General features: G+C 38.6%; 1 protein-coding gene across 1 annotated transcript in view; it reads right to left on the reverse strand.

The window, feature by feature from the left end:
* Window positions 1–3173: 3173 nt before the first annotated feature.
* Window positions 3174–26436, reverse strand: part of vstm2b (V-set and transmembrane domain containing 2B) — a 32955-nt gene continuing 9692 nt past the window's right edge. The window contains exon 5 of the mRNA XM_030075902.1: window positions 3174–4479. Within this exon, the coding sequence (XP_029931762.1) occupies window positions 4391–4479 (89 nt within the window). The 3' untranslated portion in view covers window positions 3174–4390. The remainder of the gene's footprint in view (window positions 4480–26436) is intronic.

Raw genomic sequence — 26436 nt, forward strand, 5'->3', positions numbered from 1 at the left:
TAAACGTAGTTATAGTGTTGCAACTGAAATTACAGATTATTTGATTTGCGTCTCCACACGCAGTGTGATACGTGAAGCAAGACGAGGATTTTCTAGTTTTGAAATTCTTTCTTGGTAGTGGACAAAGCAAACTTTTAATGACTTTGTAGCCAGAGGTTCTGGATTAAAAAGTGATATCGCACCACCACTGGTCCACTGCTGGAGATCATTAACAAACCAAATGAGTCACAGCAGTATGCACCAGCATGGATAAAGATTCAATCAAACTACTTCCACAGAGATGGAAAATGGTAATTGACCTGATAGTCGCTGATGGTTTAATTACTGCTGTCTTTAATCTTTGTATTCAGCAATTCATTTTTGGTCAAAAAGAGCAGCTGCATTTATATATTTTTTTTCCCTTTGAGGAGAAATATTAAATGTCCACATATCAGGACCCTTGCAGCTGCATATAAACAATAGGAATGTGAATGTGCAGCATGTCTGTGCAACTGCTCCATTGGCTTGTGTATTCATGAACACCAGCAGGGTCTGAAAGCATGTTGAAGTGTGTTTGTATGGAATATGACTGTGTGGAAGATGTCATACCATCTCAAAATGACCATTTCCTCTAAATAGATGCCCTCTGTCACCTGCTGATACAACACTATGGTTGATTAAAGCTTTTACACTGTTTGCTCTAAACACCCAATGCCTGAAGAGTCTGCTCCTGGGAAAAGTAAGTGATGATCTTTTATCGAACGTTTTTGGAGGAAACAGAAGAAAAACTAGCTAGTTATGAGCAGCAATAGCCACCATGGCTGAACACAGAAAAGAGTTCCAGCCACAGATACGGAAACTTCTTCAACATAAAATCCAAGGAGAAAGACATCACAGCGCTGGACACACTCTTTGATTGTGTTCTCGGAGCAGTGCAGGAACACCACAGCTTGATACCAAAGATTTAAAAAAAAATCATAAAAAAAAAAAATAAAATAAAATAAAATACAGAGGTAGTGTGGATTACCTCTGTGCAATTTATCTTAAAAAGAGAAAATATTCATGGAGCCAGACTACACTTTTGTGCAAGCGTGTCAGATGAAACAGATGTGTTTTATTTCAAAGGGACAAAAGCCCACACACGGGTCTTGCTCACAGCTCTATCCAGAGAGATGATAAAGTTAAGTATACTGTTGCTGTATATTTTAATGATGCAAGACTTAACATTTCAACTTTCAGGTTTTGTGGTATTGAAACAGGGAAATTTCCAAATAGAGGTGGTAAGATAGAAGACATTTAAAAAAAAAAAAAAAAAAAAAAAAAAAAAAAAAAAAAAACGGTATACTGCATGTCAAAGGCCAGTAGAATCAAAACATTTGCAAATAAAAAGGTATGCCGGGCAAGAGTGGTGTGCAGGATCTTGCTCCTTTGAAACAGTTGAGGTTATTGAAATTTGGACCGCAGCGAAGCTCCTCCACACAATAGGAATAATAAGAAGTAACGAGGTAGCCCATTATTTGTGACTAGCATGAGGCAGAAGCCAGTGTTCGAGAGCTACAGTGCTATGGGAATTGGGCCCAGCTGTCTACAACTCTCTGCTTCTTCCTGCTGACACCAAAAAGTGTGGTGCTCATTATTCCATTTTCTTTCTTGTTTGTGGTTGGTTAGACAGGTTTTACATGCCACTGCTCTTCCTGAGAATGATGTGTTCCCAGTGTCTCAGGCAGATACTGTTGCAGTTGAATGCATCTGCCTGGGAGCAAAGTAATGGTTTTTGTGACCCTCTGAACACAGTGATACATCTCGCTATGGTACCACAGCCTGTCAGTTTACAACCTCTCATAGCCACACTATTGAGGAAACACACACACACACACACACACACACACACACACAGTCACCAGCCTGGGCTGAAATGAGAGTCTGTGAAACGAGCTGGATGTCTAAAAACAGAACGTGATGCATAAAAAGTGAGAGAAATAGGATACAAATAGTTTCCCTCACAATGAAAGGATTACATGGCAGTGACACAACTAGCAACAGATAGCACTGCATTTAACACTGATTAGTCAGAGGGTTGGAACTGCAGATATATTTACTTTCAATGATCCAGGTTCAGTTCCAAACTCATAGAAATACATTTTTTTTTTTTTTTTTTTACTGAATGAAATTTTAAATTTCAGAAAATGCTTTTACAATTTGACCATGACCAAATCCTTACCTTAACATCAACTTCACACTTGTTTTTCTTGCCTTAACTCAACCATTTCCTTTTCAGATCTTGAACATGTAGAAATGGCATGCCTGCTTTGTGCAACTGTCTTTGTGTGAATACGAGAATACAATGTTATTTTGCTCTAGTCTAGTGGAAGGAAAACTAAGCAAAGGTAACTTAGTGTATTATAGAGAAACCCTGCAAAGAAGGGCCTGGTATATTGGAAAGAAAAGACTTGCTCTTCATTTCATCATTTTGTTTTCACTTGATCTAGTGAACTGCTTAATGAGTTATTAAAATGTGTGCAGTACCAGATGATGTCCTCATTAATAATCATCCAAAGCTGAACCAGATCGACACACGTTAGACTGGCCATGGATGATCAGTTCAAAAAGAGGGCACACCGATCACAGCAAAATCAACCTTATTACTGTCAGTTTCCATAGCAGAGTCTCTTGTCCACACTCGCGTTCAGGTCTCATGCAGGTTAATATGTCTCCATGAACCTTTGAAATCATGTGGCTGAGACTTCTCATTGCCATCAATAATCCAGTTAACAGAATCTTCCTCAGCTTATTATTTACCGTCTTACTGCTAACACAGGGAAAATCAATGACTGAAAACTATGATTTTTATTGATATCAAAGTATCTGTGAGGGAATAAAATATGTCTTTGTTGCAACGATCTATTTGATATAGGAGTAAACCATACATTTTCTTCAGATTTCTCATACTCATAAATTACAGGTTTATTTTAACCGCGTGGACCCAAACCCAGGTTAGTGGAGTACCCGGGTTAAGAGGGGATTTTGCCCTGCATGGAAACACAGCCAGTTGGTTAGTACTAAAGAAAAATCTTTCCAAACTACGGCTGGCGATAATCTCATTCAGAGACGAGGGAAACTGTTTGCTTCCTGCATGTGCTTTCCTCATCCTGTTTGAAATGAAGCTCCATGACCAAAGAAAACCACTCACATGACACCTTTCAAATCTATCTTTTATTACAAAAACAACAACCTTTGTTCAACTGCTATTGGCAAGATGCCAATAAGTTCTCTTTTTTGTCTCATATAAATGAATGTCTCACTTTGATCACCATATCTTTAATAAAAATAAACATTATTGGAGGTGACTAACAACAACAATGGTAAGGTGTGCCTTATCTTAATCAAAATATATCAGCTTATTTGTTGATTACATGATGGAACACATCTTTTAGAACAGAAAAGTGTGTGTGTGTGTGTGTGTGTGTGTGCGTGTGTGTGTGTGTGCATATGTACGTGTGCATGTACTGAATGTGTGTGTATATGTGTGTATGTGTGTGTGTGTGTGTGTGTGTGTGTGTGTGTGTGTGTGTTTAGATATGGAGGGAACAACATAGACTCACACACTGTGTGGATAAAGGTTGGCTCTGTGACATGAAGATTCCTGGTTTAGGACTGACGTGGATGCTGAACAACATGGCTACTGTAAATTATGTAAACGTTCAACAGCTCATGCAGATCAAACCTCCATACTGCCCCCCTGTCCTGGGGGAAAAACAGAGAGACCAAAAAAACTAACAAAAAAATAAACAAAAAAACCAAAAACAAAACATGAATACTGGATATATTCCATGAAACAAATGGAACTGATTATAGTGAAATCAAAAGCAGAGGTGGCATTAAAATGATTTGTGTTGTCACATGAACAGATATCACCCTGGAAAGCTGTAAAATAAACATGATAGTGAGATCAGGAAAGTGATATCTGCTTTATAATAAAGAGAGGAGGGCCATGCGTGAAGTAGATGCAATGCAGAGTAGAGGCAGCACTTCAAGTGGCCACACTGTATTTAGGCTGTGTGTCGATCAGTAGTGACGCTCCTATTCACAAACAGCAGACTCCTCTTCTCCACATTATGTGCCCTTTCAACAGTCACACACTGTTACTCTGCTCCTCTTGTTTCAGTCAGTTAAGTCTGAGGAGCGTCATTCTCCATCTTTTTAGTCTCTTTTTCTCATTCATTGACCTCGGACTTTGTCTCCTTCATTTTTTTGCATTGCGTTCACTTGCTGCGGTGACGTGTTGCAACCATATGCATCTATTTAATATGATCCTATATCCCTTGGTCGGTACTGACTGACTGTTACTTGGGTTTTGTTTGGTACATAAAGTGAGAGCGTTGCAGGTCATCATAGTTTGGTTGAAGTCTCTTCAGTGGGCCAACAGGAAGGGGAGGAGCTTATGCAGGAAAAGGAGAGTGATGAAGAGGAGGGGATCCATGGTGCTCATCACGCCACAACCTGGATGGATGAGAGACACAGAAATGAAGAGGATGAGGCCAGGAAAGACAAGGTTTGAACAATATTCTGCTAATCACATTATCATGTTCAATCATGTCAGTACTCCACTTCTTCACAACTGGTAGGTTTTCCATCATCACAGTGACATTTACAATAACCTTCTCTGTTTCTTTCCCCCTCCACCTCCTGTTTGCTTTTGGCTGTACTGAAGAGGAATAACATGTCATTTTTCCATCGGCCTTTCATTCCCTTCACCATCTGTGTTAATCAGAAACTCTGTAGCTCTGTGGTTTAGCTTCGGCTTCATGTATACAGGAAGAAAAGTGCCCTCTTCCTAATTTTGCCACAGTGCAACTGTAAAACAATTAATCTGATATCAACATCAGGCAAAAGGTCAACTTTGTTGTCCCAGCAGGGAAATTCTCCCAAATCCAACCTGATGACACAAGATGCAAAATGCAGTGTGGAGGCGACTAGAGGTTGCTAATCTTCTGAATGACTTCTGAACAAAGACTTATTTGTTCAAAGTAATTATACATAGATTTCAAAATTAAATGATTAATGACTGATTAATGCTACAGTGCTACATGTTGCTTCTTCAAGATTAATTAACTCACAGTCATGATGATGCAACTGCTTGCTAAGATGGTCAGTCTGACCCATTAAAGCATAATGATTTGACAAGACTTGTTTCAGCTGGATTGGTCTCTGTTACCTTCATTATCCTGTATGTTGCTAGCTGTTTGACTGAACTCGACTCATATAAATGTTTTTTGTTGTTGTTTTTCACAAGGAATCAAAATCTCAATTTATGATAAATAAATAAATGAGATGGCTGGTTTCAGTTGTGGTTGGTGTTTGAGCATCGAAGCATATAAGAAATCTTGGTATGATGGTGAACTAGGGAGAATACAGACACACACACACACACACACACACACACACACACACACACACACACACACACACACACACACACACACACACACACACGTCAATCAATTGTTTATTATTTATGAAAACCTCCCACACAAACTAGATTAAATTGAAAAGGTTGGAACACATCTGACCTATATTCCAAGTCAAGTGTGATACCTTGATCAGTTCTGCTCATCTTTTCCATGAAGAATGCAGGCAATATTATTAGCAAACATAGGTTATCATGTCAGATTACAATGTAACCATGGTTCTGTGAGTAGACTATCTCCATGCAACTGAGATAGAAAGTCACTAGATGAGATAACATGAATAAGACAACACCTGTAGGTGTGAGCACACAGCATAAAAACAAAGGTGTGTGCAACTATCACTGATTATCTGGGAAAAAAACTTGTCGCTGAGCAAGCTGGAGAGATAGTCTGTGCTGAGAGAACTATGTTTAATCTAACAAACTCCATTTCAACACAAATGTCTCTCCACCCAGTTATCCATAACATGCTGCATGTAAAAGAACACTGTTACACCCTGCAAGATGACAGGCCCTACTTACATACCCCTGGGTGGCAGGTACTGCCGGATGCAGTGCACTGTCACCCCAAACACTACCAAGGCTCGTGAGTCCTGCAAGACCCCAAGGCCAGGTCTGGAGGGGTAAAAACCTCTTCAATCAGCCCTGCAGATGTGAGGCTGACTTGAGCAAGAGAGACATCATCCACAACTGGGGCCCTGACCAGACACAATTACAAGTGCCTGACAGGCGAAGCTCTTCTGACAGGTTCAGATGGATGTCAGAGAGTACCTCTGGGAGGAATACCCTAGTTTGGCCGCAGGACCACCTCTGTGACGTCTGCAAGAAGCCTGCCTAAACCTTTGTGTAGCAACAAGGTTTGCAGTTCCCCCACCCGACATTTTGCTGCTATTGTGATGAGGGAAGCTGTTTTAAGTGCCAGGCACTTCAGTCCCACCCACTCAAGGGGCTAAAAGGGGGCCTGCTGCAGAGTGTCCGCAACCTTGGAATTGTCCAGGTCCCAAGGTGGGACAGAAGTCCTCTTGCTACATGTTCCACTCCTCTAGGCACCATTGATCAAATGGAAAACTGCTGTCAATTGCTGTCATTTAGTCTGTAATTACCCAATACAGGCTGTCTTCATTGCTGGCACTATCCCTTGTGGATGGATCAGGACATTCATGCGTCAAATGGTTCCTGCAAAAACTGAACGGTCACCTCTGCTGAGCATAAGTGCATGTACACCTTAGAAAGCTGAACAGAAGCATCAAGGGAGAGAATTCACATTCTGGCCTAAAAATATTCTATACCACCCATGAGCCAGTTAAATACTATGTGTGGGACGTTTACCTTTGATTTTTACCAGAGGTTATAATTTAAATGCCAATGATTTGAGATTTGACATTTGTGTAAAAACATTGGCTATGCTGAGGCATAGTTTGAAAAAATGTCACAGGCAGAATATCTCTCTAAGAAAACTAATAACATATGCCCCTCAATGAACATTTAAGGGACATCATAACCAGATAGGCCTGAGCGAACAAATGTTTGTATTATAAAACACACTATTTCAGTCTATATCAATAATCATTTTGATGTACAATAAATAATTGTCACATTTAAAGAGTTTTGTGAAATCTGAATAATCCAGAATGGTAACAATTGACACAATGCTAACCTCTTTTAGCAACCAAAACAACACGGTGTGCAGCTCCTCAGTCATGATTGTTTGTACAACAAGACCTTGCCACATAATGTGTCTTTAAATTGGTTGATTATTTTATAGAGCATTTTTTTAATATTTATATTGAAGAAAAATACACTACACTATTTATTGTTATTGTTGTGTTGCCCAGCCCTATAACCAGACACTGCAATATTTTGAGTTGCAAGCCTTCCCTCATGAACATCTTTAATATGCATCCCCAGCTCATGTCCAGAAGACCAAAACAAAACAAAACAAAATAAAACTTGCTTGACATCATGGTAAGAACAGAAATGCCCCCGGCCTCCTCCTCACATTTTTCTATCCATGTGATGATTGCATTCAGTGCTCTTCCTCTACAAAATGTAAATCTTTCCAACATCCATCCAAACTATAGAGTGAAAGGAGTGAACCTGCTTCATGTCGGGAAGACCTTGGGATCCCTTCAACTCAGAATTACTGAGCACAGACGCACCATTAGAAATGGAGATGAAAGACATCCAGTAGCAGCTCAATTTAAAAAGGCTGGACACAGTTAGTCATGTATCAATTTTCTGAGGCACTGAGAAGTTTAATCTACCTCGCAGAGGGGGCTGTCGGGACAACATGTTATTATGCAAAGTGTTTTTTGATATACACTCTGAACATACTGTCACCAAGTGGCATGAATGAAGAATTCAGTGTCAGGGCCTTTTCAAAATGAGCTAACCCTTTCAGTGTAGGATTTTTGGTGTCCTATATTTTTTCCCTTTCTTGTATGCATATCTTGTGTGCCTGTTTGTGTGTCTGTAAAATCCATACATCCTGATTTATTAAGACAGGCACAAACCAGCCTCATGCATTAAAAACTAAGGGCTGCAAAGTTTTATTACTAGCTTCATGATGATCAAGTTGTCAGCCTTAGTATTTTTTGCTCAACACTGGGGTGGTTCAAATGCATTGTCCAGTTGATACACAAAGATTTTCCAAACAATCAGCAAAAAACAGTGTAGCAGTCTTGCCCCCAGGGTCCTGTTGGTTCCTGTTAATCCTACATGTCGAGCAGGGACAAAAAATCAACTGGAACCAGATCCTTGGTGAATGCAAAATCCAATTTTCCATTTTTGAACTATGTTGTGTTTTGTTGATGTGATGGGGTGCTCAGGTGCTACATTCAGCTAAGATCGCTCTTCCACTGCAATAGCACAAAACCTTTTGACACTTTTCTGGCACTTCTCATAGGACAAGGAGGCCCATCGCACATTTCCCCTTCACCTGTCACACGTGCCTCCCTCACTAATGCATCCATTACACAACATCCATCTGTAACAGCTACACTGTAATTTACTTGTTTACTGTGTAGTTGCAGTGATGGGCCAATGTAACCACTCCCCTTCCTGCCACTGGAAAAACAACCTGACCATCACTGTTCAAGAAGAATCAATTACACAGTTACACCTTTTTTCAAGTTTCCATGGGGAAGACAAGAACATGTTTTTCACAGGTTTACCAGATTAATACAAACTCAAAGCTGCTAGGGAACAGGACTTTGCGATTAATCTGTGATACTTTCCCTCCTACAAGAGCCAGACTTTAGAGAAATGTGTGCAGATCTAGCTCATAACTCATGAGCTAGATCTGTGTATGTGTATGTATATGTATGTAGATGTGAATCATGAGTTAACAACAGCACGTTTGGCTGACATTTCTAACAAGAAAATTACCTTCCACAATAACTGGTTACCAAAAGATTACTGGCAAAAACCATAATAATTCAACTCACCAGGCAGCGGTGTACAGCAACATATGCAATTATATGTAAACATTCTTAGACACTGAAAATGTCTAGACTGCTTTTTACATGGCAAGGCCAGGCAGGTTTTCTGTATAGCACAACACAAGCAGCAAAACACAAGCAGAAAGAAGAAGAAAATAATTAAGTAGTAACTGTTCATAATAGTAAAAACAGAGAAAACAAGATAGGAAGGCTAGTTTGCAGAAAGAAACAGAAAAAAAAAACAAAAAAACAATTACAACAGTAACGTAGCAACAACAGGAAATGCAATAAAAGAAAACAGACAAGACAAACATACAACAGCCATGCAGTGGAGTCATTTTGATGAGCACTTACAAATGTACCTGAAATGATAGAAACTCCTTTAAGAAAGGACAGCCATAACATTCATACTGCAGTGGATACTGCTGACATGGAACTTCAACACCTCACACCTGCTCAAAAAAACCCAACAAAGACTCATCTTCCTCAGAAAGGTGAAACAGGCCCAGCTCCCACAGAAACTGCTGCTAAATTTCTACTGGATCATCACTGACAGCATGCTGACTAACACAGCCTGCACAGCCGCAGAGCGAAAACACCTGCATCATGTGGTGACGGCACCCCAGCACATTGTCAGGATGGAGCTCCCAAAAGTGGACACCCCATCTATGCCAGTCGACTGAGGAAGAAAACCACCCCACGCCCTGGCCACGCCCTTTTCAAACTGCTGCTGTCAGGCAAACAGTTCAAGACAATAAGAACCTGCACTGACAGACTGAGGAACAGCTTTTTTCCCAGAGCTGCAGCCTCCATCACACACCTGCCTGGCCAACTACGTAAGAGAGTACAGCAACTGTGAGCAGAAACACACACGTATACACACACACACACACACGCACATATAAGAGACTGTAACAAACATACTTGCACATGCACATACCCACGTCTACCCTCAGAGACTGTTACAATTGCTACCTCAGACACAATTTATTGCTACTTTGTAACTTTTTAAACTGTAACTTTTTGTACTTGTAATAAGCATTATCATTTATTTTTACGCTGCCAAAACAAACAAACAAAAAATTGTACTTGTCACTTTTTGTTAAGCTTCTAACACTGTTGGTTTCTTATTTATTAAGTTGTTGCTATTACAATTACTGCTGGTTTTCTAGTATTGGTTCTATTAATTTGTTTCTTTTTAACTACATTGACAGAGGCCATTCGAAATTTCATTGTACCCGGGGATGACAATAAAGATCAGTCTATTCAGTTCTAGATTAAATATAACAGTACAACAAACTGTGTGCCACAAACCCCTAGTATGCGACATAATGTAAATTATCTAAGTTAGCAGCAGTCCCTTAGTGCTTCCCTTAGTGATTCTACTACTAACTATGACCAGTACAGCAACTCTTGGTCCTGGTTTGAACTGATTGCTCTTTCTGTCTCTTTCACTGAGGGGATTTCTTGTGAAGAGCTGTAGGTAATTATTAGCAGAGCAGCCTAAGCATGCCAGCTCTAGATCTCCCGATATAATGGACTGAGTGACTTGACTTAGTATTTTTTGAAAGAGGTGCAGTATGTGATTTTGACCAGTGGATGGTGTTGCAAGGACAAACTCTGTAAACACACCCACACACACACAGCATAATGTACTACTATTCTACTGAGCTAGTGTTAGTTATCAGCCACCATTTGAAAATCAAAAGAAAAAGTCGTGTTTTACAACAGCAACAGTGAATTTCACTCTAACAAGCCTCCTGTTTGATTATCTGAATTAGCTTGTTTCTGAGCTTCAGTTTGAAAATTTGGTGAAAAAAGTAATATCCAACATGCATGGATGAAAAAAGTGAAACTGAAGAGAGCAGTCTGCTGCCACTCATCCTTTGTAGTTTCATCAAACAAAAAGTGAAAAGCCAACCGACTTTGGTTTATGATGCTTTGCTGGTGGCCGAACAACAAAACATTTGAATGCCTTTGGGTCATCTTTCCTTTTCCAATATCCAGCAGCACAATCCAAAATCAAAGGAACCAAAAATGTAAAAATGTTTTGATGTTCAGGTTAAATTGGTCAGACACCAGTGCACTTGATGCCAGCATGTTTAGATGGTGTTGCTATAGTGCAGAGGGGAGTACAATGTTTAGGGGATCACAGTGGGGCGGTTCATCATCCACTGACACATGACTGGGTTCACGTATTGCTTCTGGGAGCCAAACATGTTACAGTCCAGCGGCTGGAGCTAGTGGTAGTAGTGAGGAGGGAAGGAGAGCAGCATTGTTTGATCCAGAGAGAAGAGAGAGAGAGAGATGTGGTTGTCAATCTGAAGCATCAGTAACAGTACTCATCTCATCTGTGTTCAAGATGTCTGGAACATAGATGAGATGGGACAGAACTTGCTTTGATAGACAAACTAGGAAAAGCTGCAGAAGAACTTTGCCATGCAGGTGGAATTGAAGCTTGTTTTGCTTGAGAGGTTTGTGGCCTCACACCGGCAAATGGAGAGCCTTTGGGCCCTGTCCACAGAATTAGCAAGGCAAACTCTGGTTGTGTAATTGGCATTCTGACTTTTTGGATAGTCACAGTGATGTTTCTCAGTTAGCTGGTAGGCAAGCCTATACACCTATACAGTAAAAGGACAAAATGTATTATCAATGATATTTAACAGACAAATTTATTGTCATCAACCTATGACTTAGCGTTTTTAAAACCCGTGCCTCATGAAAAAAAGTTACTTAAATAGTAAAATCTTTATAAAACAAAAGCCCAAAGACTAATTAGCAGACTAGTTGATTAGGTAGACTAAGTTGAGGATAGAGGAGAGATAGGAGTGAAGTTGTGTCACTTCTAACTGACTGACTTTTGACGGGCTCTTGAAGACCACAGCATTGTGACTATTATGATGTGGAAAATTTTGATTTGTCAAAACTGTCAATAAATGGATCACTCAACTGAAATCCAACGTTACATTCACTGTCCCATTACGTCCAACTGACTGTCAGTGTTGCTACAAAATGACACAAATGAACAGAATAAATATGAAATATGAACACACGAGACACACCAGAACCTCCCAGGAAGGCCAGTTGGTCTACATGGCTAACAGACACAAAGAAATAAAACAATACAGACAGAGAATAATTCCTTCTCCTCTGTCTTAATTAGTCTCTCTTGCAGAGTTCATGTCTCTTGTTTCCTTGATGGATGGTAGATGGATGGAGGAGCCAAGAATTGAGGCCAAGCAATAAGCCAGGGCTTGTCTGACATTCTTAGTGGCAGGTTTTCTTTCTTTCTTCTCTTCTTTTATTGTCTTGTTTTTCTTTTGATTCAGACTCATTGCAGGCTGAGAGGCCAGGATGCAATGTGCGATTGATGAATTGCTGTATCGGAGAAGAAGCAGTACAGGAAGCACTCAGTCCATAGTATTACAAGCAAAGTGTAGCGCACAATGCCCGTGCTATTTCCTCTGTGATGGAGGATCAAACAGAGTTGGGCTGACTTTCATAAAGTGAGATCAAGTGAAAATGTGTTAATATCTTGTAATAGATTTAAACTTTTTGATCATGTGTAGCCAAAGCCTCATCGAGATCATTATGATTGTCACGGTAGCCATCTACATTGACAGTTAGCAAACACAGACATAAGCCAAATCTCTAGAGTAATCCCTTCAGCTGGCGGCTCATCATGTAAGAGGACATTAACCTCAGAAACACTCCATACAAGTACGCAATGAGTTGATTACACAAAACATCCTGTACCAGCTTTTTAAATTTAACAGTATATTCAAAATTTAGATCTTATGGTCTTACTTTGTCCACTTAAATATTATGTTTTGGACAAAAATGCTTATGAATTATGATACCAAGTAGAAGAAAAGGATTCTAGGCAGTGTCCTGGTGTATCGATGACCACAAATAGTCAGCAATTTAGATGATATGCCACCCTCACTTCTCCAAAGCAAAGAGAGAGCGAATAGACAGTGAATGGAGAGAGTGGACGAACTCATAACAAAATGTTTTGCAAAGGTTTTGACTCAGCTACCACAAGAGGTTCCTCATGGTACAGGCATAAGAGTGCACAAAAATTTTTAGGCTGATAGTAGTTCAGTAGTTTCCAAAATTAGCTGTAGACAAACACAGACAGAGACACAGACACACACAGACACAGACACACAAAGATGCACACACAGACACATACACAGACATAGACTTGTGAAAACAATATCTCTGCCCACGGCGTGCCTACTGGCTACGATAATAATTGATAGGAAGGTAGGACAGTAAAAGTTCATCAATACTAAAGCAAACCCTTAAGCCCGAAACAATTAACTGACAATCGACATTAAGAAAACCATTTGGCAATAAACTTTGTTTAAACTTTGTTACTCATTAAATGCTGGGAGCTAGCATTTAATTGATAAACTACTACAAGTGGTAATTTTGATAATGATACTCAATTAGTTAGTGACATACAGTACAAGCTATGAAGCTTAATTGGTTGTATCAATCCATATAAGATTCAAGTTGTTGTCATACAAGAACTTGCATGATGAGATGTTGAACCTGACAGCAGAGAAGATGCTGAGGCATAACTTTATGTTTCTTCATGATGACTCAGCAAAAGCAAAGACTACTGCCAAACAGGGCATGGATAATCTAAGCTGAGGAGACTGGATACCTGTAACTGCAGAAAAAAATAAAATAAAAATAAATAAATAAATAAATAAATAAAATAACAACAAATACACTACAATTATGAAGATAACATAGCTCACTAAAATACACTAGTCGTCATCATGTATTTGTATTGTAATTGCATTTTTATTATATCTAATAAATAAGTGAAATTATTTGAAAATTACATTTTGAATTCATCTTTTGGTTGCTTCAATGTGATCTTGCATTCGGTAAATTACAAATAGTGTGGAGAAGCAGGGCATTTTGGGGCGCAAGAGGGCAAAGTGTCCTGAGTTTAACAGAGCAGGATCACATAAACAACAAGCTCCTGGCTCAGATATTACGTCAACTCTGCTTCCCTGACATGCTCTGAGGTTTACCACGGCATTATCGCTAATCTGAAGGACTTGCTAAATAAAAAAATGTGACCAAAAAAAAAAAAAAAAAAAAAAAAAAAAAATCAATTAAAGAGATACACATGCACAAGTACAGTCTCAAATGGATAATAAAATGAATGACTGTATGAACAAAAAGTGACACGCACAGCAGAGCAATGTAACTATTCAGACTCTGCACTGATGGATCGACTATGATTTCTGCCAATTCAACGGCAATGATTTGCTCAAAGAAATAAATTGAATGAATTGCTCTGACTTTGACCTGTATCAATATGAAATACTGAATCATTCATGATTCTTAAAAAAAAGATGTAATCTTGTGATGATCTAACAGAATACTATGAATAGCGATTTTTTTAATACAATTTTATTTTTTAAGAAATGCTGTTGTCTATTTTTTGACAATTCAGAGGAAAATGAATATTCTTCAATTACTGCATTTTTATTCAATCATATACAATTTTGGCTAAAAGTACTAAAACAAATCATTGACTCAAAGGTGGTTTACAAATTTTAATCAAATTGTATCATTGTTGTTGAACTGAATCAGCAACTACTGAATCAAAATCAGTTTCTACAAAGCCAAAGATTCATGCGAGAGAGAGTGTGTGTGTGTGTGTGTGTGTGTGTGTGTGTGTGTGTGTGTATGCATGTGTGTGTATGCATGTGTGTGTGGTTCTAAACCCTGATGAGGAGTCCTTCCTTCTTTGGAAAAATTTTTTGCTGCACAGAAAGTAATATGTTTGCTGTTCTGGAGAGGCAAAACAAAAAACAAAACAGAAGATAAAAGACATAAGCTGCAGTCCACCCTGAATGTCTTGGACCAGTCCCAAGACAAGAGTGCAAATCAAAAGCAGTGACTACTTATCACCAAAGATGTTGCCAACATAAAAATCTGGAGATTATCGTGTTTATTACAACCTGTTACTTTGTTGCAGTATTTTCATTTTAAATTTATTTAAATATTTATTTAATTATATTTATCTAACTGCATATGAGCAGTTGATTCCAAAATCCAGTACCATCAGTGTGCTGTATGTATCAGTTAGAATTAGCCTACCACATAAAGATTAAGCAAGACTTTGAAAGGACGTGCTCAGGATATGGATTTAAGTGCAGGAAACTAAAATTGTAATACTGAAATGAAATATCACTTTTAGTATGACATTTTGCAACCAAATTTTTCCAACAGCTACACAACTAAATTATGAGATGTTTTGTGACAAGAAACATGGTTTAGAGGAATTCATTAGCTCAGACATGTGCATGTATAAAAAAAATTAAAAAAAAAAGTGAGCACTGAGCACACATTTACTTCTTACGTATCTCATTAGCTGTACAGCACACTGTGAAGTGGCAATTAAACACATACACGCATGCATATTCACACCACACACACACACACACACACACACACACACACACACACACACACACACACACGTATGAACACAGATATGCTTGCATGACTGAAAAAAGCCCTAATCTGCCAGGCTTAGTCATGAACGCAGCTTATTCGTTGGACAAGCACATTAATTAGCAGATGCCTGATAGCTGCTGGATCACATAACACATAGCATTTCTCTTTTTCAAATTGAAAACATATTCAGCCAAGAGAAAAGGCAGCTCATGTTGACATTCCTTCCTCTCTCAGCCACTTTTCCATTGAATAAGATAATTATATTCCGAGAAAATGAAAGACCCCGTAGATTTGAGTCTTACGAAATTCTGAAAGACTGGATGCTATTTGAGCAACGTATTCTTCCAAAAATGTTTTCATTAAACTGTAATAAGTCAGCTGGGCATAATGATGTCATATCTAAAAGACTGTTGCGTGAAATTTGAGAATGCCAAACCGACATGTTACTCTGTATTGTATCAATACTATGGGTGCACTCTATTTGTATGCCAAATGTGCTGGCAGTAAATGCTGGATATGTGGAGTCAACACTCTTTTCAGATTCGTAAATTGCCAGGTCACGCATCATTTCCCCTTACAAGAGGCATCAAGACTGGCGGATACCTCATGGTAGGACCAAACACAAAGCACAAGGCTGACAACAAAGGCTGGGCCTACCCACACACAAAACGTTAATTCCAGCCTGTAGGTGAGCTCAGCCTTCTGATCGAACCACTGGCTTTGTTAAGTATAGCTGCCAGTAGATTACAATGATTGCTAGAACTTGAATCAATACAATTTCATTGTTGACTAAGGCGGAGAGAGCATACTTCTGCCAACACTATTCAATTCTAAGGATACACCATTTTCCATGTCACATCGATGACCAAATTAAGCTTTTGTCAATTCTTACTGTTCCTGCTTTTTAATAGAAGGTCATGTTTTTGTTTAATATATTCAGACATGAATCTGCCTCAAAGTTATATGTCTTTTTGTGACTGGCTTTACATATTACCACACCCCCTTGTGACCAGTCAGCATCAGTTTCACTCAGTCAGTTCCCATTCACTCACTCATTCATTTTCCCATTCAGTCATTCATGCATCATTTCCCTCAATACTTATTCTAACTCTATATATGTTCATTTAACCCATTAATTCAATAAATATTCCGATACAGAAATCTTCAACAAGTGCAAAATTTTAACTTACTTGTGACCAGGCAATGTATAGGCTACACAAAATGTTGTGCTTTTTAAATTTAATTTCTGATCTGAAGTTGCAAATGAACACAGGTTAATTTGCAGTGATGCATTTAATGTGATATTTCAGTACTAGAGCTTCATGAGGCAATGGTTAGGGACAATGTAAAACAATCCTAAATAGGGAGTGGTTGTAACTCTGCCACCAATCACATTCCCTGCAAGCAACAGAAAGGCATGAACACCAAACATCAGTTCACTATGACGCAATAAAAAACAATATATAGAGCTATATAAGTAAAAATGTTTTTTGCTCTTTACTTCGTCACTGACCATTTGCCTTGTACCAAAACATTACATGAAATGTGTCACTGCAAATTAGACAGTGTGCGAGAGTTTATTCAAAACTTTTGATCTACTAGTCCTTGTCTCACACAACTGTCTCTTGAAATAGATGTGTCCTCTGTTTCCAGTTCCTTTCCTTTCCTTTTCTTTTCCTGTCAGATCGAAAGTTTATGAAGCAGAGCTTCACTGACCGGGAGGCTGAGATTATGTTAACACTGGAGCCTGATGTTTACAGCTCACTTTATTTTGCACTCAGTCAGCCTGTGTCTGGTCACATACACTTTTGTATCTCTCTCACACACATACAGTCTCAGAAAGAGCACTAAACTATTAAGGGGGTGTCATGGTGGCTCCCTGCATAGAGCGCATACCATTTAACACAAGGCTGAGCCACAGTGGCCTGGGCTCAAATCCGGCCCAGACTCTGTGCTGCATGTCGTCCCGTCTCTCCTGTCTCTTTGTACTGTGTCCGTCTAATTAAGCAGAAATGCCCAAAGAGTAATCTTGGAAAAAAAAAAAAAAAAAGTTTAACTAATAAAATTGCCATGTTGTTCACTGCTGAGCTGCTAGTTTGTCTGTGAATTTGTTTGTTTGTTTTTTTATTTACTTACCATGTCAGATGTGGGAGGGTAATTCATGTTGTTGTTTATGACATTTGTTACTAGATCCTGTTCACCCTGACTCTCTCTTAGGTACAGAAACTGCTTATAAGCATACATAAATTCCAAGTAAACACAGCAGACATTCAATGCTTTATTTACAACAGTGTAACCACACAGATTGACAGACAGATGGTGTCTCTCTCACTCATTCAATCACATATGCACACACACATGCGCTTGCACACACACACACACACACATATACACACAGCTGTCAGTGACAAACAGATTTTGCAAAGAGATGCCAAGGTCAGCTATGGTGGCCAGCACCGTTGCCTTGTTGCATTCTGGGTAGGCGCACATTCTGCATGTGTCCATCTTATTTTATTCCACCTTTCTGTTCTCTCTCAAAGGCAAAGCTCACCTCACATCATCACTCATTGAGTATTTTATTACCACATTACTTCTGCCTGTCAGCTCCTTTAAGATTACCATTATGTATGGTACCATGCATCATTTTGTTACTAATTTATGATCTCTAAAATGACATCCATTCTAAAAAAACAAAACAAAAAACAAAACAAAAAAAACAAAACAAAAAAAGTTAATTTGCCTTGCTTTTCAGGGTGGATTTTGTTGTTTGGTTTTGTGGATTGCTAGCAAATGAGATGTAATACTGTGATATCACATCACAATATTTCTAAAACAGTTACAAATAAGATGGATGGCGGAACATTTTTCAGCTATTTGTAAATGTCAGGTTTGAGGTCTACCCTTCAGAATCGTTGAGCAGGCATACTTATTAGCCCGGATTCATAAAACTCAGCGGTAAAGGTATAGCGCCATGCTAAGTCTCTGGCGCAGTAATCTATCATTGGTAACATTAACACGGCGGTAATTAGCACACCAGTATTGCATTATGATGGTGGAAAATAAAGTTGTATCCCTGTCCCTGAGAGCCAGTCAAAATCGACACGCTAATGAGGTGTTCCATATTTAACAGCTGCAATAACACCAGTCAATTGTGCTCTTGTGACAAGCAAAATGCATATGACATTAAGGCAAAGAAAAAATTCATAGCTTCAGCGCTCCAGATGTTATGAATAAGTGCTGGCAAACAATATCATACACTCAAATACATGAGAAAAAAAAGCATAAAGGCATAAAATGTGATTAAAAAAAAACAAAAGCACTAGTAAACAAGCTAATTTTCATGAAAGAAAAGCAAACTTAACCCACCTAGGCTAACTCTGCATTTCTCACAAGAAAATTTCATGGCAATCTCTAGTTATCATCTAGCAAGTCATGTTCCTCCTCATGTTTACAGGGAGTGTTACCGAAGGTGTTATTTCTGGCATTGTGGTGTGGTCTTATGCAGAAGAGGCAGAGATGCAAGTTTCTTTAACAACAGTAGTCTCAATATACCTGAATGCAATGGCACTTAACAACATGTTTTGAGTGAGGTCTGCAACTCCCAATTTTTCCCATATGCAAAAACTCTCTTGCTCTTGCTCTCTTAAGGTGCACATGGACTATAACCAAAAGCTGAATGCAAAGTCCAAGTCCCTTCTAGGATTCAAGACTAACATTTTACAGAATGGAGTACCAGAACGGCACCAGAATCCTTTGTTTTCTGTTGCATGACAATAATGACCTGATCTTTGAAAATGAGGTGAGTTGATCCAAGGAGGAATGGCCCCACCCAATTAAGGACACTCTGAACTGAAAAAAAAAAAAAAAAAAAAAAAAAAAATTGTGTCACCATAGATTAGCCGCTGTGGGTTACATGCACAAACACACACAGTCACACACAAACATCATCGTGACACCAACATTTAAGCAGAGCGAGCATGATTCAATATTGGAGAGTGAAGTCATTGTGCAAACTTAATATGTGGCCAGCTTGTTATGCAAAGCACAGCTCTTTTACCTCAATCTAGTTACTGCTAAAATAGGCTTTTTGCCCGCAAAAATACTTTTGATTAGATAAGAGAGCAAGAATGAGCAACTACCTTTTGTCCCTCCCAAGGTTTTCGTACCAACTTTCAAACAGTATTTCTGAAGTCATATCATAATTTTGACCAGTAGACCACATATTATGTTATGAACTGAATTTCATATAGTCAAGAGCTATGTTATTATTTATTTTGTTACTCATTTGTACTTGCACCAATGCCAGTCAAAACCACCAAAAAACAAATAGCAGACAAGGCATTTGAGGGAAAATGGTAGACCAAAAATCTCCTGGAAAGCACTAAACATCAGAGAGATCTCATCTAACAGTGTACAAGTGCGTGAGAGTGGATTTTTCCTTTTCAACTTGACCAGCTGAGGTGGCTCTGAGTGCTACACTCCACAATAGGCAGCATCGTTCTTGTACATCGTCACAACTGATCCTGGTAACTTCAGTATCAATAACTGCTGCTTGAAACCTCGCCAGTATTTGTCATCTGATGGTGGAACTGGGACAGGAGGAGGAGTGAAGAGCGAGACAGTGATGGAGAGGGAGGGCAGGTTTATCTGTTACTGAGGCAAGGCCACCAAACTACAGATGAAAAATGAAAATATGAGAGGCAATTTAAGACACCTGACAGCTTATCTCCCCCTCCCCCTCCCTGCTGCCGCCGCCATCCTCCCCTCCCATATTAATTGTTTCTGCCACTCAGTCAGATGACATTGCAGAAAAGTGACAGATGCCTGCGTTTCTGAGCCCTCAACCCCCTCCACCCACGCTTAAAACAGGCACACACATCGACACGGACACACACACTTGTTCTCTCTTTCCCCACCGCCACTGGCTGTTGCTGTGGATAAGGCTGCAGAGCAGAGAGAAAGAGTGAGGCAATCTTTCAATTCTGCCATGCTGCTTTTTAACCTTCATCTCTTGTCAAATACGTAGAGGAGATCAACTTAAAGAAAATGGGGGGAAATGCCCAAGATGGATTCCTCTGGCTTCCTCTGTCAATGTAAAAGTGTCAGAGAGCCACTTAACAGTATTTGATTTAGAATGAAACAGACACCAGTGGCCTGCCTGCATGACAGTCCACTGCAGGGCTGAAATGTGAAAATATCAGCACACACCTCACCCATATTAAGCAGGCGTACTTTCTGATTTTGACCTGTGCTGACTCCATGCTACAAAATTAAAACACCAATCCATTTAATCTCATGCTGATCATGGAACAAGGCATTTGGTATCTAGCAATGCACACGTAACCACCAAATGGCTGAACCATTACACTTGACTTTGAGCCTAGGTTTAACACATCCAGCTAACATACCGCAACCTGTGATGATGTAGTAAATGAAAAAAGAGGGTAAATTATGACCTCCAGTCTTTCATCATCATAATGCAAAACACGCCATTTAACAAAAATCGATCAGTTTCAGAAAAGCACTGATTTATATTTTTATTCTTTAAAAGACGTAACATGCATCAGTTTTATTCTACTTACACTGTAAAATTACATGTTAAAGTTTGATGACGATAAAAAGCGGTAAATTCTATTCTGCAGCTAAAAAATAGGTGCAGCGACCCGATGGGTTCATCCACCATTACATCTTCGATTACACCACTGCAGGAGGCAAACCAGGTAATTACAAAATCAACTAATCACCTCATGTCAATTTGTTGTGCTTTAAGTGGTTATGTCACGGTCATTTAATTAAAAAAAAAAAAAAAAAAAAAAAAAATAGAGGAAACAGCGTGACAAAGAAATGACAGAAAGCTACAGCGCAGTCAGACTGACGAGAGGAAATAGGAAAACACAAAACTAGCGAGAGAACTGCCAAGAGGAACACAGAGACAGAGAGAAAGACAAGAAAAGATTAAAATTAATTTGTTTTGTTCTCCAGAAATAACTTAAGTCTTTACTGAAGGATCGATAGTGCACTTAACAACGGGGAGCTTGCCTCCACCAGCGTTTCTGAGAAAAACAGCTTCATAAGCTATGCGTAGTTTAGGAGGGTTAAGAGCACATTGTGGGATCATCTGGATTAAGATCACACAGGAGAACAGTTCTCTGATCTGATTTTATGCATCAGATTGATTTAAAAATACTCCACTGACACTGGGTCAGTGGAGTTTCATCTAATTATATTATCTGGTTTGTGGATATTATGATCTCAACATGTCACCACAAGTGACCGTATGCAGTTCTATATTTGTCTTCTCTGATAAAAACTAAATTATAGGGCAGATTTTTTGCCTTTGACAATCTCTTTTATGTTTTTGCTTTCCTTGTCCCATCTGTACAACTGCACATTTGGTGAAAGGTCAAATGCAGAGTCACTTGTAATTGTGAAGGATAATACATGTCAGGTCACATGACAGATGTTAGAGATGGCATTATCCTGCAGATATGGAATTAGGTTAGCCTCCTCAAAACAAAAGAAGTTCAAGTATAATACGCTGATGTATTTATTTAAGGACAATGTATTGCATACATCACCTAGTATGCAACCAGGCCTACATAGACTTCAGACAAATAACATGGGGAGGCAATGTTAATCATTTCATTTAGGATACAATCGAAAATAAGCATAGTCTTCACTCGATTGTAAGTATGTGTAGAATAAATGCCGTTTTCTTATTTATCAATCCTGTGTTGAAATTAGAGAAGACGAGCACATGCTCATACAGACATACCTGGATATAAAACCTTGTCAGGCACTTACAAAGTAATTAGAGCAACTTTTGAATTCATCAGACACTGAAGACCATTAAATAACAGATAAATTGCTTGCTTTTAGGAGAAGGATTACAGGGAAATGATTCAGAGAGGAAAGGCTCTACAGCACGACTGCGTGATTAATCAAGGTAAAATTGAGACTGCACATTGAATATATGCAATAGCTACACCGCAGAGCCTTTTAAATGCTTCATTAAACTCGTCAAATCACATGACAAGGATCAGAGGCTTGTCAGGTAGTGAGACCAGAGGGGAAGCAAGTCAATTAGATAATGCTAGAGCTGGATCTTCCAGTGGTTGTTTTGAAGGCTTCAGATGCCTAACATAATTGTGGAGAGCAGACTAGTCTAGTGTAAGCTTGAAAAAGAAAATTTAATACCACAATAACATTATAATTTTCCACATATTTAAGTGTTGAATGGAAAATCAATTTGCAACAATCCAATTTTTTCATTAATCAAGTTTTTTTTTTCTTTTTTTTTTTTTTCCCTTTCTCATAGTTGTTCAGACATTTTATTTTACTATATTAACCCTTGTGTTACCTTCAAATTTACTAAACCTCTTTTTTCCAGTTGGGGTCAGTTTGCCCCCACTAATTTAAACGTCCACAAAGTGATTATACTAAAAATTGTTACCCAGGTTTAAGTGTAAGGAACTTTGTGTCTTGTTCACAACCGAAACAGCCCTTTAAATAAAACATAACCTCCCCCACTCACCCACTTATACATCAAAGCGCTTGTGGGTATCATGTTTTTCCCAAAAGTCACATTAACTAAAAAAAACAATGGTTCTCTCACAACTACAGGTGTGGTTATGTTTTGGTCAGGGTTTTTTGAAGATTATATATGGCAGGTTATAACTCCCCAGTAATAATTCCTCACACCAACATGTACAAAACGTGCCCACAACATTGAAAACATATAATGTTAATTTTATGTTTACTTGGCCCCATAAATTAGTTAAAATTATTAAATATGAAGCAAAAAAAGGATGTTAATTATGGATTTAGAGGCATTAAACATTGAATAGGGTCAAATTGATCTGAAAGATAATAGCAGGGTTAAAATGAAAATTGAAAAGCCATTTGATATTTCATATTTCCACACAACCTGCGGTATTGTGTTCAATATTCAAATGTTAATTTATATGTGAAAATTAAAATGCAACACAGAAGGTGTTATTTGATTTTCCATTCATGCAAGCATTATTTCAGTCACTATCAATTTTAATATTGTGAGATCAATTTACATCACATTTTATGGCTACCTGACAATGAAAACAGAACTGGCACTTGTACAGCTGTACAGTGTACAAAAGTCAAATGTGAATTCAAATGTGAAAATGAAAAAGGCATTGCACTCATTTGCAATTGGATTTCAAGACTCTCCTACCATTTTTTATTTTCAAGTTGTACCGACCTATCAGTCCTTCTCAGCAGGTGGGACAAAACACAAGCCAGAGCTGCCATTGTCAGCTACCCTGCACAGCATATGTGTGATAATTTTATCTAATAATTTTTTTATAATATCCAGTCAATAATCATAAAAGGTGGCTAAAATCTAACAATTTCTTCATTTCATTGTAATAAATTAACTTTATTTTCTGACTGCTGATTCAGGATCAGTTTCTCATTTTATCATTACATATAGTTTTATAGAAATCATATCCTAGATCTAGATCTGTGTTGAGGGAAACACATCCAGCCATTATTTGGGTTGGGGTTGGCTGGGCAGGAGGACGTTCTACTGAAGGAAAAAAAGTCACAGCTGAGAAAGACAGGAAAGGAGAGAGAGGGGATAACATGTAGCAAAGGCTCTGGGCCGGATGTGAACATAGGCGGCTGCAGCTCAGCCTTAGTTTTACATGGTAGGCACTCTGCCCTGTGTGCCACCAGGGCGCCTCTGTACTGATTAGTCTTCAGAAACAAATGGTGATTATATATGAAGATGGGTAAACTAGCAAGTTAGATGCAAATTTTGACAGTTGAATAAATAATTTATATTACCACTTAGGATATTGAGGGTTGTTTTGTTGTCACAACAACAGTGAGGTTTGCCAATTAGCAAATAGTTACCCAGAAGCTACATGATGTTAAGCCAGTTTGTTAAAGAAATCGCACTTTGCTGTGATGAATTTTTTTTTTTTTTTTTTCAGATAAATACTGTATGACTGCAACATTTATACACAATGTCCCCGATGTTCTACATATAGTTTGTTTTTGTTTAGGTGGATTTGTGCATTACAAACAATGGGCAGTATTGAGGAGTTGTTCCTCTTCTATTCCTCTTCTAGTTTTCCACCACATTTTGGAGCACGGATGTGGGGATTTGCTCCAGTTCAGACACAAGAGTGTGGCTCAGGTCAGGCACTGATGTTGGGTCAAAAGGCCTGGCTCAGTCACCACTCCAGTCAGTACTGGATTGGTGCACAGGGACTTGTGCTGCAAAACAGAATATTAAATGTCAAATATAAATATAAAATAAGGAAAAGTCAAGACAGGTGGATGGTGCAAGTTGTTGGTTACTGTGTGAATATTTTCTAAATGCCAGCAGGTGACACGACTGGAGAGACTGGCTGCAGTGTTTGTAGCATCAAGCTACAAGCTTTAATCTTACAGATTTACACCGATGGCCAGTACATACAACTCCAAAACAGCCGATAAGTCATAAGATGTAATGAAGAGGATAGCTGTTGTTTCTAAAAAATATTTAGAAAAACTGGAATCTCTCCATATTAGCAAAGTACTTCTTAATTTAATCTTGCACAGCTGTATGTTAGGTGCAAACTTCAATGAGCCCAATATCATTACATAAAGCCACAAATAAACGTAAACATTAACTTAACTATCACATCACTGCACAAGTTACAAGTCTATGACGTATGCATCAAAAGTTCACGCTGAGTTCACGCTCAAACTAAACCTTAAGTTTTGTCACTCTAAAGAATAAAAACAGAGCTGTGAGCTGGCTGGCTACGGGTGGGTGAGGATGTATGCAGCTCCTTCATACTGCAAGACAAATGATGCGTCTTTTCTTATGTTAGCTAACTGAGCTAGATAATGTGAGTCATTGCTAGTTAACAAACTCATTATAGCTTGTATTATGCTTACGATAGCAATGTTAGCTCATGGCAATCGATGTAGGATTTGTAAGGAAGAAACGTGCTGTTTAGAGCAAGATCTAAAGGTAAGATCAATGTCAGATATCAATCAATAAATTATTAAAGAGTGAAGATTATCCTACCTGTGGTTGTCAGTTCTTCCCAGCACTGCTAAATAGGCTCGGTCCTGCAAGCCAGCTGCAGACAATGGCATTTGAATATTATACACAACACAGCGGGGTCGATCTTTGAATATGAAATATCTAACGGCTTTTCAATTTTCGAGAATATCTGGACAAGTCAGGGAAAATGAAACTGAAAACACAATTTTTTTACTCAAGAAACACATAAATATGTGGAAAATTATAATGCTAATGTGAAATCACATTTTTGTTTTCACATTATCATTTTAGTCCAGTCCGTCCTGGTCTTCCATACTACTCTGTTGCCGAAGAAGGTTTTTTTTTTTAGTTATTTAATACTAGAGTTATTGAATTCTTGTGAGCCACGTGTGTCTGACATGTCTCCTTTATTTTTTATGCATGTGTTTCTCAGTGTAGATCTTCAGTTAAGGGAAAAATCCATCCTCAATCCTGCTGGATTTGTGATGTTCAGTTCGTTCCAGACGTTCTTTCATGATGAAGTGTTGTAATTCAGTTTTTTGGTGTTCCCACTTTCCCTAAGCATTCCTCATTTATTCTGCTTTGGTTAGTGAGTTCCTGCATTTCCCAGAATTGCTTTCATGCCTTACGTTAAAACACAATGTCTTGTGGCTGTATTGATTTTTGGTCTGTGGAGGCAACTGTCTCTGTCTGGCCTACGATGGATTTTCCCCTGTATGATTGTTCAATGTCAGTGAAAAATGATGAGTTGAGAAAGAAGGCCTTGCTCTTTGATTCTGAGTGACTGATACCAAAATCTGACATTCCCAACTAATGTTTTAGACAGCTTAACATTTTCTGCGATCAAACACCATTGTAGCTGAACTGGAAATATCTCAAAGTGATGACATATTTTCTATATCAGTGTTTCTCAAATGGGGATATGCGTACCCCTAGGACTAGCTACTGGAGTACAGCAGGTTTAGGTGAGATTTTTTTAAAAATGTTAATTTAAAAAATATATGATGTGCATAATTCTT

The sequence above is a fragment of the Myripristis murdjan genome, chromosome 3 (assembly GCF_902150065.1).
Source record: "Myripristis murdjan chromosome 3, fMyrMur1.1, whole genome shotgun sequence".
NCBI classification, from domain to species: Eukaryota; Metazoa; Chordata; class Actinopteri; order Holocentriformes; family Holocentridae; genus Myripristis; species Myripristis murdjan.